An 18,340-nucleotide genomic window follows, 5' to 3' on the forward strand; every position below is an offset into this window, starting at 1 on the left:
ACCAATGAACAGGAACCTTGTCTGCGAGTGTCGCCTCCTCGCCCCAGGCTCCTCCTCCTCCTCACTCCCTGCTTCCTCCTCCGGACACCCACAGGCCACACAGCACCACTGCCAGGCTTGCAGAGTTGAACCTGAAGGCTGGGAGGAGGGTTTGTGGCCACCACCGGACTGAATCCTACTCTGCCACCTCTCAGTGCTATTGTCCCTGGGCCCGTTCCTGACTGGGTCCCCTGGAGAGGCTAGTGCTCTGGCTCCATAGAATATGCAGAACCAGGGAACAGCTGCTCAGAGGGCGGGTCTGCAGCCGCTCAGCTGACCAGGATGAGCAGCGCTCTACAGCAGACCAATCCCCACTGGCCACGACCCCCCACCAGTGCACAAATCCCATATACCGGGCCTCTAGTCTATATATATAAGAGGCTAATATGCAAAGTGTCCCCTTGGGAGTTCGACCAGGAGAACAGGAGTTCGATCACTTGCTATGACGTGTGCTGATCATCAGGGGGCAGGGCACTGAGGAAGTGAGGGAAGGAGGAGGCCAGGAGGTGGGGAACCTGATCTGTGCTGATCACTGGCCAGGCCTAGAACCTTACCTGTGCACGAATTTCATGCACTGAGCCTCTAGTTTAATATAATTATCTAAGGCCCAGAGAGTTGAAGTGGCTTGCCCAAGATCACATAGCTTACTTGTAGTAGACCTTAACAAGAATATTCTCAACTCCATACACATTTATGTTCCATTATACCATCCAATTAAATGGTAAGCTCCAAGTGGATAAGGTCTGGGTTTGCTTTTGTTCATCAATATATCCCCAGCAGTTACCATTGTACCTGACATGGTAGCTGAATAAAACACTGATGCATGGACAAATGAATGTTATAGACTCATTGTTTTTACCATCCACATTTCATAAAATGTACTATTGTGAGTTTATAATAAATTCTTTTTCCAAAATATCCCTTTTATTACAATTCAAACATTTTTTAGTAGAGTGAGTTGTATATGTGTGTGTGTGGGGAGGGGGAGTGGTGTCAATTTCCATTGATATATTCTCATTGCATCAAATTCTTTTAATTTCTCATGCTTGGAGACTACATATTTGTTCTCCAAATTTTAATTTACATAATAAATAAGGAGGAAGCCAGAGATAATGAATGTCCTTCACCAGAGTTGGCCTGAACCAGATATTTATCAAGCATTTGATGTATTCTTTATTAAAATCAATGTGCTTAAACAACATTCAATTAAATAGTATAAATACAATCCCATTGTTTACACTGTACCATAACCCACAAACAGTATACAGCTTTCATATTGGTGAAGAAAACTACAATGAATATGTAATTGCTTGTCTTTCTGACTATAAATGGCAAAGGGGCTGGTCTCTAAATACCAAGGGAGAAGGGTCTATAAAGCATTATCAATTTCTCAAGTAGACTTTCTGGGCTCTCCAGAGGAGACATCAAAGATTATTATGGGAAAGTTCATCCAGACCCATGGAATTACTACCACAGTCTGGCACTGGTAAGGTCAACAAAATATCCTTAAAGACATGCTGTCTTAATTTTTGTTTGCAGGATCCCTTCTCCTTGGGACATAGAATCATAAAAAGATATTGTTTTTACTAGGTCCTCCTTCCCAAATGTACTACTAATAAATATAGTTTTTATCTTGTAGGTTGATTTCATTAAAATGAAATGCCAAAACTACACAATCAATTTAGCAACTATATATTATGTATTAAAATTAGAATATCAACCATTATCTTTCTGATTTCTTTCTTAAATGAGTTCAGATTTTAAGAAAGTCCAAGTCCAAAACTATAGATGTTCATATTTATGAATTAAATACTATATTGTGAACTCCCCATTGTTTCATTAATCATGTTGTTCTTTCATTATCCACATTGTTGTTTTGTTTTTTCATCAGGTATTTGCCAGAATTGTACTACCTCTGGGGCCAAATTTACATAAGTGATTGAGTACATGTTTCACCCTTTTCACTAGTGGCTAAAACTGATATTGCAACAATGTAATAGAAAATAATGTCTTTTAAAAGTATGCTATATAAGTAAAAGGAATATGCCCTCTTGACAGCAAAGAAAATGGCAGCCAATGTGGAGAAATTCCTGCTCCTAAATGATGCCAAGCACTCTTTGAACCTAACAGTCCCATTAGTCCTCTTATCCATTTGCAGAAGGTAAGTGATTTGGTAGATCATGTGAACAGAATGACCACCAGGAAATATTCTGATTGAAGTGGCCTGTGCCCACCAATGGTGAAAAGGCAATAAATGTATTAATTAGAATATTATGGAGTGTTCAAATGGAGCAGAATGTTGTAAGGTTCATCCTCTTGTGCCACCATGAAAAAATCATTAGATTTTGAAGTGTTCTAATAACCTTTAGAAGATTATTTTAAATATAAGGAGATTAACACTAGAATTATGTAATTTCTCAAATAAATTGTAGATAGAGGTATGTAGATTTAATTGCATATTTTAAAATATAAATGTATAATTTAGAAAATTTACCTAGACCTCCTGGTAGAGATTTGACCATATTCTTCAACTGTGCAATTTCCAGAGCTTCCCAGAGTCTGTCATCTGTGCATTTGCATTCTGGATCTAAATTAAATCTGTAGGGAGAAAAATCAGTTAATCAGTCAATAAATAAAAATAAAGAAACACTTGTATATGTTTGTGTATTGCTGTTGTCACCTTAAAATGTAAGTTCTATTTGTTTTGGTTGCAGCTGTATCCCCAGTATATACAACAGTGCTTAGGATAGAGCAGGCATTCAACTTATATTTAATAAATGAATGAATGATCTTAATGTTATGACAAATGACTTTTGATGATATAATTACTAAGTTTATACATATGATATAATAAAACTCATTATTTGAATTCATTCACTTTCATATTATGTTTCATGTAACCTGAACAGTGCAAAACAGTCCTACAGAAATGAAGCTAAATACACAAATCTATGGGGAGCATATAAAGCTATTAGCTTTCCCACCTCATTGTGATGTACCAAGCACAAGAGTAGCAGTATATTTACTGAGAATAAATATATTCAGAGATATAAATTTACTATGGTGTTGCTAAATACATTGATACATCCAGAACTTTAAATTAAACTAATGTTACAGATGAATATTGAGCAATCTTATATACATTTTCTCTTCAAGACAAGGAGTAATTAGCAAAGGGAAGTGGCAAATTACTTCTTTGTAATTAAATAAATGGAGAAGGAAAGCAAGAGAGAACAAAGGATAGACGAAATGAGAGACATAATCTTGTGGATGATGCCATGGCAAACTTTGGAGTCAGACAAACTTTATTTGGAATCACAGTTCTACTACTTACTAAGTGTATAAACTTGGTGAAGGTACAGCTTCTCAAGTCCAAAATACTCATCTGTGAAATAAGGCCGATCATATACAGGGTGGGGCAAAGGTAGGTTTATAGTTGTTCGTATGGAAAATAATATGAAAATTAATAAATAATAATACAAGAACAAACTGTGTTTTGTGTACTCATAGTTGTAAACCTACTTTTGCCCCACGCCGTCTATACTGGAGCAATATTTTGAGGATTTAATGAGACAACATATTTAAAGTGCCTAGCAGATAGTAGACACATACATGCATCTCCCCCCATGCCCCTGGGTTGGAAAACACAAACAAGGAATAAAGAAGATTGTAGCAGCTTCTTAAAAGCAATTTTGGCTGAAAGAAAAATTGTGAGGGATGAGGAGTCAGGGGCGGGAATCAAGGTACTAACCAAACTGAATATCTGCTAAGGTCAGGTCAGACACACAAGAGATAGGCAGGTTATCTGTAGGGTGGAACACCTAAGACTCGTCTGCCAAGAATCACTACCTCCAAGTCCAGAAGAAAAAGTGACATTTATATAATCTAATAGAAAGAGAACTAGAAATACAAAAGATTGGCTTCTATAGACTAATTTAACAACTCTAAGGTTCTCTAACCCAAATTATTGGACAGATAATTTGATTTTAATATATTGATAATATCATTTCATACCTACCTGAAAAATAATTCTAAGAAAAACTCTCCTGTGAGCCAAAGGGTAAATCCTGAGGCACACAGTTTTCTGTTGAATATGTAACCTACCTAATAGAACCACTAAATAGTATTGGATCTTGCAGAATGATTGAAAGTCTAGAACGTAGTGTATGCAGTGGTAGTTTTGAAATATCTATCCCATCAATGACAATCTTTCCTGTTAAAGAGAAACAAAAATGACACACACCTATTAAAATCACAAGCAAAATAATATTTATGAGCTTTACAAATTGGAAGTACTTTCCTAGTTCAGAGTTGAAATTCCTAAAATTCCTTTATCCTGGTTCCCTGCTTTATTTTCTTTCATAGGACATTCTATATACATTTATTGATATTTTTTAGTGTCTTTCCCAACTAGAATATAAGCTCTTTGAAGACAGGGCTTTTTGCCTGTCTTTTTTAACTCCTGTATTGACTGGACAGTTCAGTGTATTATAAATAAAAAATTAAAACCTATGACATAGATATCAGATTTTAATGAATTTCTCCATAGTGTACATGGACTTACAGAGCCTTGTGCAATCATGCTGTCCTTTCCTCAAACTTGATAGATTTATCTTATCATGTCACTTTGCACAAAAACAATATGGCCCTATGAGAGGCACGTGCCTCTTATGAAACATGGCAACTGGAGTCCCTTTTCCAGTTGGCTTTTGATTAAAGATCAGGAAACGTGGTTAGCTTAAACTTTTCTTCAGAAATATTATCTATTAAAATCCTATAGACTACTGATATTTCAAAGAGAGTAAGTCATTGATAGTCCATATGATGCCATGAATGATGGGCCTGAAATGATGTTTCATAATCTAATACTTTCAGTCATAACCATAGTTTTTTAATGAAAAGTATCAATCGTCTTCAGATCATATAATTGACTTACACTGAAAATCCCAACAGAAAATCTTTAAAGTATCTGTGTATTATTACTAGCCATGGAAAGAGCAAACTGCTAACCCAGTGGCAGATACCTAACTTGTTTCTGAATCTAAACTCCAAATAGATAGCAATTACTACAGCTCAAATTTGCGTTCATAAACTAACTTCTTTATCTCATAGAGCTGTTGTGTAGATTAAATTAACTAATATAAACTGTCAAGTACAATAAAAATGTGAAGTACTATCATCATCATAATTATTACAGATAATAATAGTAAGCTCACCCTGGAGGTGATAGTCAAACACATTGCTGGATCCCCTTTTACTCAAGATGGTTTATGTGCTGGCCTATTTATAGGCCACTTGATAGACTAAATAATGTGACATATTTTTTCTAAAGTAAAGATTAAATTATTTCTGTGTATCATATTATAAATAATTTTGTGGGTGAATAAATATTTTTGTATATTGTTAACATGGGCTTGGCACCTTATAGCAAAGGTTGACTCCTCACAACATGTTCAACATTATTAAACAAGGTTATTAAGAAGACGATGATAAAAGTCATGCACGAGAATGAAAAATGCAGGTTCCTTATATCCTTGTCTTTTTTCCTTTGATGGAAATAGATTTATTTTTAGTCTGAGGGAAACAAAAGTCTTTCCCTCTCCCCCTTCCGCTTGAAATGCCATCTCTGTCTACTGCTATTCAAAATGGGTGGACTTGTGTTCATTTTATCAGTTTATTAGAACTTTTTAACAACTATATCTAGAACTGAATTTGGAGCTAATAGTTTTATTTTTCTAATTCTACATTTTTTTCTTCACTTCTGGACTGTTTAGCTGGGGTACCTGCCTCAAAAAATGAGCACAAAGTCCTTATACATGTTTGGTTTTTATTTCTGTAGGATTAGGTAAGTTGGTGCTGCATTTTTTAAGGGAAAGGACCACCTACCCAATAAAAAAAAATTAGTAACTCACCATCAAATATATCAACCATTCTGAAGAAAGCCAGGGATAATGATGACTTCCCACTGCCAGTGCGACCACATATGCCCACCTAAAAAAGCAACTGTCACTCAGAGAGAGAGAGGACTCGGACAAATAATAGAGAATGGGAAAAAGTATTTTTAACTCAGACAAGATACCACAGTGAAACTGCAATTCTATTGAAGTACTTATATTAATACTATCATTCTCCTTTATGAATGATCATTATTTAAATAAAAACATCGAGTCCTCACCAAATCTTCAGTAATTCCATTCCAACTCTTTTTTATTTCTGAGTAATTGTGTTGTTTTCCTTTGTGGCTTAATTTTTGCATTAGTTATATGTTGGTCTAATAAATATTTTTTTTCTTATAAGTGATGATTTTATAACAAAAAGTAAAACGAGTCCATTTTTTCTGCATACTTGCTCTCTTTAAAACAACTAAAACAAATCATGTGGGACTAGAGCTAGTACAAATTCAAAAGTTCTCAAGGAGATGTCTGATATGGCTATGAGCCAGAGACAGAAAATTTGAAAAACACACCTATTGTTGACTTTCCATATCTCATGGGAGACTAATGAATGGCAATATGACTGGGAGAACATACATTTTATCCTGATCCTAACTCTCCTTTTTTTAATGTAGATAATTTAACATGTAAAGTGTAGACAATATTATGTGAGTTAAGTGAGAATATACTTTGCTGGAATGTCTAAAGAGCTTAGGTAGTAACAGAGTGTCCATCAGAGGGTTTGTCAATCAATTGTCAGTGAATTCCATACCTTTTGACCAGGTTTGATGTAAGCCTTGACATGTTTAAGAACAGGTTTCAGATTATTTTCATATCTGACACACAGATCATGAATCTTGATCTCCCCTTCCTGTGGCCAATGCTCTGGAACTTGAGAAGGATCTGGGGGGTAGGGGAAGAGAGAGGGTGAGGGAGAGGGAAAGAGAGAGGAAGAGAGACAGAGAGGGAGAGACATACACATTTATACATATGAAAATAATTTTTTCTAAATTGGAAGTAATACTGAATGGAGGGAGTTAATGGGGGGGATATCTATAATATTTTCAACAATAAAGAATAAATTTTAGCCGAAACCGGTTTGGCTCAGTGGATAGAGCGTCGGCCTGCGGACTGAAGGGTCCCGGGTTCGATTCCGGTCAGGGGCATGTGCCTTGGTTGCGGGCACATCCCCAGTGGGGGGTGTGCAGGAGGCAGCTGATCGATGTTTCTCTCTCATCGATGTTTCTAACTTCCTATCTCTCTCCCTTCCTCTCTGTAAAAAAATCAATAAAATATATATTTTTTAAAAAGAATAAATTTTAAAAATAAAGTAATACTGAACCAAATTCTGTGGGTTTTCAAAATTAAAATCACCTATAGAGTAAAGGCTTCTGGATTAAGAACTTTTAAAATAGTTTTTTGTTGTTGTTGTTTGTTTGCCTTTGGAGCAACTGTGTCTCTTCAGCATTCCATTATTCAATTCTATTCAAGATAATTCATCTGCGAATTGATTCATTTGTTCACTCCATTCTTCATCAAACATTTGAGTGCTTAAAATGTGAGGGTTGTTGTGTAAGGTGTTGGAAATATGGAGATGAAAGACATGCCTCCAAGTGCCCACTGTGTCCAAGTAACTCAGCATCTACAGTACTGCATGGAGAGACTCATGAGGGAGGCCAACCCAAGATGTTATGGGAGCACAGAGGTTGTTATCCCATCCAAGAGGGTTTCAAGAGGAGATAGGATAGGGAAATGTGTTTTACATATACATATATAGAGGAGAACAAATATTAAAAGAAAACATAGCCTGTTGGCATGACCAGAGTAAAAGGTGTATGCATAGATGATGGGAGCTGAGCTGAGCTGGGTGAGCAAGGGTTGCCTAATGAAGGGTCTAGTGGTCTATATGGCTAAGTTATCTAGATTTTGACCTTGAAGACCTGGATAGCTATTGGAGGATTTGGGCAAAAAAAAAAAATGCATTTTAAGCATGAGGTTTGCATTCAAGAAAGGTTTTTCCTGATAATTTCCTGACAATTCCAGCAAAGCTAACTATCTTAGTCAGAATATTAAGATTCAATTTCTTTACATCTCAGTTAATAAGGTCTTGAAAAAGAAAATAGGATAGTGCATGCTTTGGGTTGGTAATTAATATTATAAGGTCAAAACATTTGTATGATTCTCTTTAAATATTACTAAACAATATATATTGGACTCTGGCTATATCCAAGACTTTTTGGGCCTAAAAAGTCTTATTATGTCAGGAGCGCCTGAGAGGCAATTCTCTGGATACTGAAGTGGGAAACAAAAGCAAAAATAACAATGTGTCTGATACACAATATTTGAATCGAATACGTATTTAAATGAATCAAAATAATATTTCAAACAATACCCATGGTGCCTTCATAGTTCTCAGACTCCATAGTCAAGAAACTGTTCACTTTCTTCACTGCCCCCATCTGGACCTCCAGGTCAGCCAAGTTCCTCACAACCCAATTCAAATAGTTGGTTATCTATGTTAGATGACAAAAATTAACATATTTAAAATAAATTATCAATTTTTTAAATCACTAGATGATTGGAAATAGAATGACTTGGACAGTTAGTGTACATCATGTGGCACAATTCCTAAGTGCTACAGAATATCAGAGACCAGAGAGGATGTTATGGGATAAACTTGTCAAAGAAGGTGTCTGTTCTTCTTCAAGGGTCCTGTTTTGTGAAGTTCTGATTTCCATACACAATGGATAGTGGTATGTACCTCTGTTTGTATTTATCTAATTTATATTCACATTCACTTTCATGTCCCTAAATGGAATTTGAGCAATTCAGAACAGGAATCCCAAGGAGCCTTGGGGATGCTCTGATCATTGGGTTTGAGGAGGTTCTAAAAATTGGTTCACAATATCAGAAATAAATCCATGCTGTCCTAAAACTCTGGTTTAGGTCCAAATCTGCTAATATTTTCAAAATGTCATCTTTTTATGAATTTCAATGTTACCCTCTAATATCTATGAATAAGAGTTGATAACAGCTATGGAAAGTACCTCCAACACTACACAAAAAGAGAGATTTTAATCTGTACCTACCGTAAGTGCATACAGAAGACCTAAGCCCACCAATCCAGAATTGGAAGACATGCTAATGCATGCAATAGATGCAGTGAGGACAATGCAAGCTCCCAGATAATCCTAAAGAGGAGAAAGAAAAAATGTTAAAATATTTTTCCAAGTTCTTAAACCAAAGGTCTCCATCAATTTAGGTGATCACCAAGAGAATATGTATCACTCCGATGTGTCATGTTAAGAGGAAGGCTACCTAAGTTAAAAAATTGCAACACGCAATATTTGGGCTGAAATGGGAGTGATTCAATGTTTTCATTATATCCATGCAGATATGGGTTCAGATAAGTTAAAAAGCTTGCCATAAATTAAGCTGCTATTTTTACCACTATTATCTCCAGCAATAGTAATAATGCTAAGTACATTGTAAAGGTTCAGTAATTCTTTTTAGAATAAATGCCCAGAGAAATTCATCCCTTCATAAATCTTTCACTGAATTTTTATATGAGCCAAATATTTTCTAAATCAAGACTTTTGAATTATTAAAGACTCTTATATAAATTATTTAACTCTCCACCAATCCCTTCTCCAGACTTTAACAGTTGAACATGTAAACACATTAATATGGTGGGAAGTCTAATACAAAGTATTATGCTATTTCAATCCCCCATTTTGAACTGTAATATGATTGTCTCCTAAAATGCTTTGCTATGCATAAGTTTTAGGGGTTCTTTGCTTTCTTAAAGTGAAAAGCACTTTTACTTTAAGCCATGAACTTCATCATTTAGTTCAAAATTACCCTTAATTTTTTACTATTTCAATTGTGGAGGAAAAATTCATGAAACTCTGTGTTCCTGGTTATAAAGAATAGATATGAATACGACTAAAATAGAACAAGGTCACATTTGAGATACTAAACAACAAAATAATCATTGCGTTTAGGCCTAATATAAATATAAAGGAAATGAAAAAAATTATGCACTCAATCTCTTTCTCTCTCCCTGTTAAATTTAGTTTAATATGGAATGTTTATATCCTGGATTCATCCATTATATAGAACTAAATCATAGATTCAATTAGATGATAATTTTAACTATTTTCCATTGAATTAAAATGGTACTTCTGATAACAGGTAGGTAGCCTTATCCTGGCAATAGATTCAGCAAGAGAAGTGAAAATAGATGAAGGAAGAAAAGGGAAAAGGCTGATCAATAGATTAGTCGATGGATACTTTCTGGTCTCTTCCACATGGCTAAGGTTTTCAAAACTACTCGTAAAGGTTTCAATATGATAATCAGACATTATTGTTTTAATTATTAGTCCAGTAAATAAAATATGCCAAAATGTACATATAAAGATAATATGTAGAGAAGTTTTTGATACTTTAACAATAAGGCATAGCTTTTTGAAATGCATAATTTATAGCAATTTTTTTTCAGAGGAAAGACCTAGAGATGAGAGATTAAAAGCTAATAAGTCTGCAGCTTAGTATCTATAACAAAATTATTTTATTTATCAAAAAATATTCCTTATCTATTTTTTTTCGAAAGTGCTATTCATGTTGTCTTTTAGTTATACCAACTAGATACTTTCCTGCCCATTCCTGGATTATTACCACTGCCCAAAAATGTTCTTTTATGGAGATTTTTTTGTAGGCATTTGATAAAAATTTTACCTTGATCAGGATAAGAAAGGAATCTTCTTTGTATACAATATTTGCCCAAAAATTTCAGAGCAAAATCACTAAATTCCAATCACCTCTCTTCAAATAGCATAGGAGTATAGAAGTATGAAATTGGTAGACAATGAAAGAACTTATGTTAGCTTTCTATTTTCTACTTCTTTACCATTAAACTCATCAAGTTTAACAAATTACCAAGTGATCCTATAATTATACCTCCTCTTCTCTCTTCAAAAATATGTCAACAGTAAAATGGCTTAAAGGCAATAAATTTAAAAAAGGTAAGCAGCTGGTCTGAGTAACTCACATATAGGATATCAAACACTTAGGGATCACTAGCAGCATTTATTCTACTGGTAAGGCCTTACTCATCCTAATCAATCAATTCAACAAAAAACACACCTGTGGTCAAAACAGTACAATGGAATGAGAAATTCAATTTAGAAAATAGAAGTTACTACGTATGTGAATTACCCACTGTCAATGAGAGCCAAATCACAGAACATTTTATCTGTATAGTGATAAATCATAACTTCCATTGAGCTTGTGAACTCAACACTCTCCTCCAGAAGGGAAGCCTTTGATTCCCATGTCAAAAGTGAGGCCGCTTGCCCAATGTGCATGGCTCAGTGGTTGAGCACTGACCTATGAATCAGGAGAGGAGGTCACGTGCTCGGCATGCCTGGGTTGCAGGCTCAATCCCCAGTGGGGGACATGCAGGAGGTAGCCAGTCAATGATTCTCTCCCATCATTGATGTTTCTATCTCTTTCCCTTTCCCTCCTTCTCTTTGAAATCAATAAAAACACATTTTTTAAAAAGTGAGACCTCTTGCCAGAATTTCTAGTAATTCCATGACATCTACCTACATATGAGATTATAGTAAAAATTTTAATTTTCTATAAAACAGACATGTAAATAATTAATAGCCACATAATCTCTTTCCTTCATGTGGAAGTCTATGGTACCATTGAGTGGGAGAATATATTAAGGTGTCCCAATTACAAGATAGGGGCACACCTGTGTATCATGGAGTTAGGAAAACATGAAGAAGCTCTGTGCTGTTTCACCAAATATACTCTTGTGCAAGCTCACTCTGAAGACTATTTTCACTTTAGCTTGTTGATTCTGAAGACTTTTTTTTTTTTTTTTGGCTTCCTGATATGAATTTTCTTTTATCCTAACGCCACACAGCAAGAAAAAGCCTTGGAAAGACAGCCTTTAGATAGAGTTACACAATTTTTGCAAATGGAAATGCCGATGCCAAAGAACTGGAACTGTTTAGTGCAGAGGGATGGAGAGAAAACGCTGTGCCGAACAAAAGAACGTAAGCAGCGTTCAAAGGTTAGGACGTAGTGACACACTCCACACAATTGCGGCCCGCTTCCCTTGGCACCCAGAGGAAAAACACTCCCTTCTGTTGCCAAAGCAACCTGGGTGGTCACAGTCTAGCTACTTTCTCACCCGCCAAATTATTTTATTCTTTTTGACTCTTGTCCGTTATTGATTTGAGTGTGTTTTGACCTTTTCTTTTTTTTTTTTTCAATTCAAAAGGAATATGGTGGGCAGGGCTACATCTTCAATAGGGAAAACTATTTACTCAGAGAAAGGGAGTAACGTGTGATCATCTTAACTCTTACTTAACAAGACCAGGAAAGAAGTGAAAGCCATGTGTTCAAGATCAATAAATAAGTGAGATTGTAATAAAAAATTGGATGGGGCTCAGGGGTCTTCCCAAATTCAACAAAAGGTGCTTTTCCTCTGCTTTCTCTCCCTTCCTTCTCCTTAGATGTTCTGTCCACAGAATTCAAATGGCATCGCTTTGGAAAGTTAGAATTGGGAGTGAAGAGAAGCCAAAGAGAAAATTAGCCACAGAAAGCTTAGTAAGTTTTCTCCATCAAGGTGATGAGTCCATGAATTAGAGTTAGTGCAATCCCCAGATCTGTGTCAGGAAATCCTGCTTGCCTCTTCTGATTTATGCCCAATGTCTCAACCCTCTTCGGACCATTTAGTTGTGTTTCTGCTCTGGAAACTCCCAGGATATTTGCTATTAGCAGATATTTTTGTTAATTTACGGAGTAATATGGCAAAAGGGTTTGTGTTAATTCTGTGGATAAGAGCAATGCAGATTCATTGGGCCAAATAGAAGTTTTCATTACTTATTTTTGACAATGACTTACAAGGCAGCATGTGTGCAGCTGTGGGGTTCAGAGAGCAGTTCACCCCTTGGTCTCTAAGGTCCTGTACCCCCAAATCCATATTTCTGACACAAGATTCATTTATTTAAAACTGAAATGGTACCTCCAATTATATGGACATGTCCACAGGAACACAGTACTCATGTGAACAATTGGGAGATAGGGGTCATCTACTTAATTTATTCAGCCCTCCTACTGTGGCACATGTTCTTGGATTATAGCATTTATATTCAAGTAAACATTTTAATATTCTAATATTCCACTTATCCTAGTTCTAATGAAAACTCTCAATGTACTCAGAAGCACAGGAAGAGAGTGAACCTGACTGGTTTTAAGTTGGAAACCTGGGATTGTCTGGAGGTGTGTGTGTGTGTACGTGCGCACACACATACCCACACAAGCTTATTGACACGTAAATACAATTGATAAAGAAGACAAATGACACACAAGGGACTTTGGACTTCGACCTCTATCAGCTGATATGCCTGGAACTTTGGAATACATCAACAACTTTCTTGCCAAAATTTACCTTTATTCATTAGAAATAGGAGCAAATCTTTTTTTGGTTTAAAGGATAGTTCTGGTAATGAGACTAGACGGTAAATCTTGAAAATATTGTAATTCACAGAAAACAAAGAAAAGACATAGGAACAAAAGTATCATCGGATAACAGAATAAACGGCAGATTGCGTGCTTCCTATTGAACTCTCAGCATTTTCTTTAGGTTTCTATAAGTAGAACTAGAATTCCTTTATAGTCAGGTAGGTCTGACTGCCTTTTCCTGTGGGGGTTAAAGTAGTGGGTTGTGATTCAAACTAAACTAACTCATTCAGAATCTGGCTGCTGTTCCTTTCTAATTTTTCCTGACCTTCCCTTTCTTGGCAGTCTAAAGGCTCTAATATCTTGTATTCTGGCTATGAAAGCAGAACATATGGTTTGCTTGAAGATTCTTGTTAAACACTTGTCCATTAACCTGACAGTAGGAAGTGCTAAAGAGCAGAAACAGCAGTCAAATCAGACAGTCACCTCAAGTCCAAAGCAAACATACTTGCCCCCTGAAAAAAAAATACTTGATCTTCAAGTTTAGGAAAACCACATACAAAGGTAACTATTAACATTTTCCTTATGAATTTGGGGTCTTCTTTCATTAAGCTATTTCGTCGTTAATTCTGTTATTCAGATATGAGTTATGTTCCTTAAGAGAAAACAGATTTAAACAAACAAATACAGAGGTTTTAAACAAAGATTTAGGATCTGGCCCAGATCTAGAAATAATGTTTTGGTTTTGTTACAAATTCTAACCAACACTTTATCTGTATCTGTCTTTATGTTACCTGTAGGTAATTCAGAAGACATTTTGCCCAGCCCCCGCAGCTATCTAGAAGGAATTTCTTATCAACAACCAATGTTTCTATCTAAAAAGTGTGAAATATAATTGTGTTCTGTTCTGAATAGTTTCTACATAATAACTAATATAGTGGCAAAGAATTTCTGTAAGTTAGTAAGAAATCATGACCACTACATCTGGTGGTAGGGGGTGGGGGAATAGGAGAGGTCCAAGATTCCATATCAATCTATACCCATCCATCAACAACTCAGATTTTAACTCGGGTTCCTTATCAAATTCCTTTTACCATCTGCCCTCTCTGGTCTGTTGAGTTTTCAAAGAAAGCATGCATATGATAGGAATGCTTAATCAGCCAAAGTGAGATTCTTACGATAGCACAGATAAAACACCTTTTTCTTTTTACAAACTAATATATAATTATTATTTTTAAAAGACTACAGACAACTCATCATTATCACTAAAGTAGCGGATCTGTACTGCAGATACACAGACTAGTCTGCAAACTAAGGCTGACCCTTGAACATCTCAGGGCTTAGGGGCACCAACTCTCCACACAGTGGAAAAACTACATGTAACTTTTGACTGCCCAAAAACTTGGCTACTAATAGCCTACTGTTGACTGGAGGAAGCCTTACTGATAACAGAAAGTCAATTAACACGCATTTTGTATATGCATTATATACTATACTCTTACAATAAAGTAAGTTAAAGAAAAATAAAAGAAAGTGCAATTAAGAAAATCATAAGGAAGAGAAAACACACAGCACTTATTTTAAAAAATTCACACATAGTGGATCCATGCAGTTCAAATGCATGTTGTTCAAGAGTCAAATGTACATTCTCTTCCCTTCTTTTTTTCTGTCATTTTCCCCCTTTAATTTTTAATTCAATCTTTATTGTTGAAAGAATTACATATGTCCCCTTTTCCCCCACTGATCCTCTTTTCCCTTCTAAAACTTCTGTCTCTTCTATTTCCTACTCCAGTGATGGGTAACCTTTTGAGCTTGGTGTGTTAAACGTCAGCAAAAAACTGAGCATAACTCGGGTAGTGTGTCACTTTGAGGAAAAAACTAACTCCAAGACTCTAGTCGCAAATGTTTCATCCTCAGGAGCAGCAAATGTTTCATCCTCGGCATACGGCCGCGTGTCATCAGAAATGGCTACGCGTGTCAGTGGTGACACGCGTGTCATAGGTTCGCCATCACTGCCCTACTCCATACTCCAGCTGGTTGGCTTTTGAATCACTCACCAGGGCAGGTACTGTTTCTATTCATTTATTCATCCATTCATCCAAAAGACTTTTGTTGACTGCATCTGCTAGTCACTGAATTATGGGATTTATTAAAATAATCCTAATACCCCCACGAAGAACTTATTCCTATTTTATAGATGAGGAACTGGGACTCAAATAAGTGGATTAACTTTCCATATCAAGTCTATAAATGCCAATGCTTGTTCCTGTTCTCCTACTTCATACAACACAAAGGAGGCAAGAGATGATTAATTGCAGTTTTTTACATTTTGTGCTAACATGATCTTCTACAGACTTAAAACATAAAAAGTCGCCATCTCTTCCAGGTCTGTCAAGCTGAATGAAGGAAATGAGTACATCTGTTCACTTGTCAAATTTGCTCTTTGGGAAAAAAATTGTAGTTATACAAACATTTGCCACTCCATTAATTTATGTAATCTAGCGACTAATGAACACAGAATGAATTTTTGCTTTTTGGGCTATTTGTCTTGCCATTAGCTAAAAAATTATGACAAATTTTCTTTGCAACATAAACAAACCTGAGTTATTTTTAAAATCCAGAAAATGTGAAGTTAGTGCTGAATCTCAGTGGCAGACTAGTTTTTACAACTGTCTCCCTCTTTGCATCAGGCCTGTTCTCTGTTTGGTTTCCATTTCGAAATCATGAAATGAACGTACCGTTCTGACCTCTAGCCATCTGTTGGCAGCTGAGAGAAATAAGTAGGCAATGTTGTTTGTGTCCGTCAGTTCCAGCATACGTTGCTTAAATCTGGTTTCATGCCTGCAAAAGACAAAAAATATTATAATGGTAGCCACACATCAGGAGAAATAATAAAAAACAGAAAAATCAGTCACACTTACTACTACACTATTTACTCAACGGAGTGACAAACCAATGGGATGAAATGACTAGTAAATGACTCCTACTTCAAAATCAAGGCCAGCTGCTACTGCTCTGGGGTATTCTCAGTAGAGATGGTGTGACGTCCAGTGTTTCCTTCATTTCTCAGACCTTTGCTATGAAAAGGAATCTTTTTGATGACAAAGTGCTATTAATAATCATTTCATAAATTTCCACATCATTATTGTAGCCATGGAAACAAGGTATAACCTATGTTGCAAGGGCCTTACACAAATTAGAATAAGTTGTACAAAAATGCAAAATACCCTACCTATTTTTTATTGCATTCGTTTTACTTTAAATATATGTGTGTGTGTGTGTGTGTGTGTGTGTGTGTGTGTGTGTGTGTGTGTGTATAATTTATTTCAGAGAGGGAGAGTGAGAGAGAGATATTTCTATAATTGATCAGCTGCCTCCTTCAGGTCTCCTCCTGGGGATCAAGCCCACAATCCAGGCATGTGCCCTGACCCTGTGCCCTGGCCTCCTGGTTCATAGGTTGATGCTCAACCACTAAGCCACACCAGCTGGGCTGTTTTACTTTTCCAAATAGCACAGTTAGAATTGGGTGGGAGGTGCTGCATGAGAACCAGACAAGATGGGAATCTATGCATTGGTAGCAAGCAAATATATACTCCTAAATTTCTCTTTTTGCCTGGTGTTTCTGGGAACCGAAAAATGAAAGTGGAATGACATAAAAAAGAAATAGGGTATTTGGAGATGGATAATGTTCTTAGAAGAATTATATGATTTAAATAAGATATCTTATGCCTCAAAGTTCTAAACTATTTGTAAGGATGGTCATTGCATAGAAGGAACCCTTATTCTGTGGTGCTTACATGGTTCTATGACATATACAATTTAGATATTAATCCCTGGCCAAATTAAGGTCATTCTTGGTGAACAACATAATCAGACCAAATTCTGTGTAACTTGTGTTATTAAGGAAAATAAAAAAAAATCTTATCCATTTGAACATATGAGCTACTCTCACAGCAGCTCACGCTACATGGTAAGAGATCTTTTCTAAATCACAAAAATAGTCTCTTTTCATTTTTAAATTATTTCCCCTGAATAATAGAAACAACAGAAAGCTGGATAATATAATCAAAATAACTGATTTGAAGGTTGGAGGAAATGCCAAAGCAAAATGTGGCTTATTCACTCTCTGGGGCCATGGCTGATCTTACATAGATCTCCGGTCTACACATTGTGTTTGCAAGGAATGGCCAAATGTTATCTGACAGCCCGGCAGTGATTTCTGATTGATAAAAGACTGCCTGCCCCAAGTCCCCCCAAAGGTTCAAATCAATTTGTACAACTTTATAATAAACCATCACTATGTCGAAGAATGAAGAAGTCTGGGTGGGGTGTTCACTTGGCCCGTGAAACCATCCATACAGGCCAATATAAAGCAGATACTTGATATCTGTCCAACTGACCTGATCACTCCAATATGCCAAACCAGATAAATCAGATAATTGAGTCAGACAGTAACATCTGATCTAAAATAATCAAAGGATTCTGCAATCAGAGCCAAATAATTACCTCACTTTGAGTTATGTAGCCTTGACCCAAATGCCAGGCACAGAGGACCTGTGCTGAACAGCAACACACTGGGACAGGACCAAGCTGTACTAGGAACACACCTACCCTCATGATGACCCTTTTAGAGATGAGTAGAGTGAATACTTAAAAGACAGGATGGTTCATAGGATCATAGAATTTACTGAGATAGTGAATATGAACTGTAAATAGATCTACCCACATAAAAGCCATTCTTTCTATACTTGCAATGGTAGGCAAATTTTCATCCATTTATTCAGAAACATTTAGCAAGCACCAACATATTAGAACAGTGGTCGGCAAACCGCGGCTCGCGAGCCACATGCGGCTCTTTGGCCCCTTGAGTGTGGCTCTTCCACAAAATA

At 36.3% G+C, this 18,340-nt stretch overlaps 1 protein-coding gene across 5 annotated transcripts in view; it reads right to left on the bottom strand.

Annotated features, from left to right (window-relative positions):
- ABCC9 (ATP binding cassette subfamily C member 9) overlaps nucleotides 1-18,340 on the bottom strand; it is a 147,086-nt gene that overhangs the window by 10,108 nt on the left and 118,638 nt on the right. For all 5 annotated transcript variants that reach the window (XM_079775594.1, XM_079775596.1, XM_079775597.1 and 2 more), the window contains 7 exons: nucleotides 16,190-16,292; nucleotides 9,062-9,163; nucleotides 8,365-8,485; nucleotides 6,745-6,875; nucleotides 5,952-6,030; nucleotides 4,144-4,252; nucleotides 2,534-2,637 (listed from right to left, as the gene is read on the bottom strand). In XM_079775594.1, coding sequence (XP_079631720.1) covers nucleotides 2,534-2,637; nucleotides 4,144-4,252; nucleotides 5,952-6,030; nucleotides 6,745-6,875; nucleotides 8,365-8,485; nucleotides 9,062-9,163; nucleotides 16,190-16,292 — 749 coding nt within the window. The remainder of the gene's footprint in view (nucleotides 1-2,533; nucleotides 2,638-4,143; nucleotides 4,253-5,951; nucleotides 6,031-6,744; nucleotides 6,876-8,364; nucleotides 8,486-9,061; nucleotides 9,164-16,189; nucleotides 16,293-18,340) is intronic.

The sequence above is a fragment of the Cnephaeus nilssonii genome (assembly GCF_951640355.1).
Source record: "Cnephaeus nilssonii genome assembly, chromosome: 6".
NCBI lineage: Eukaryota > Metazoa > Chordata > Mammalia > Chiroptera > Vespertilionidae > Cnephaeus > Cnephaeus nilssonii.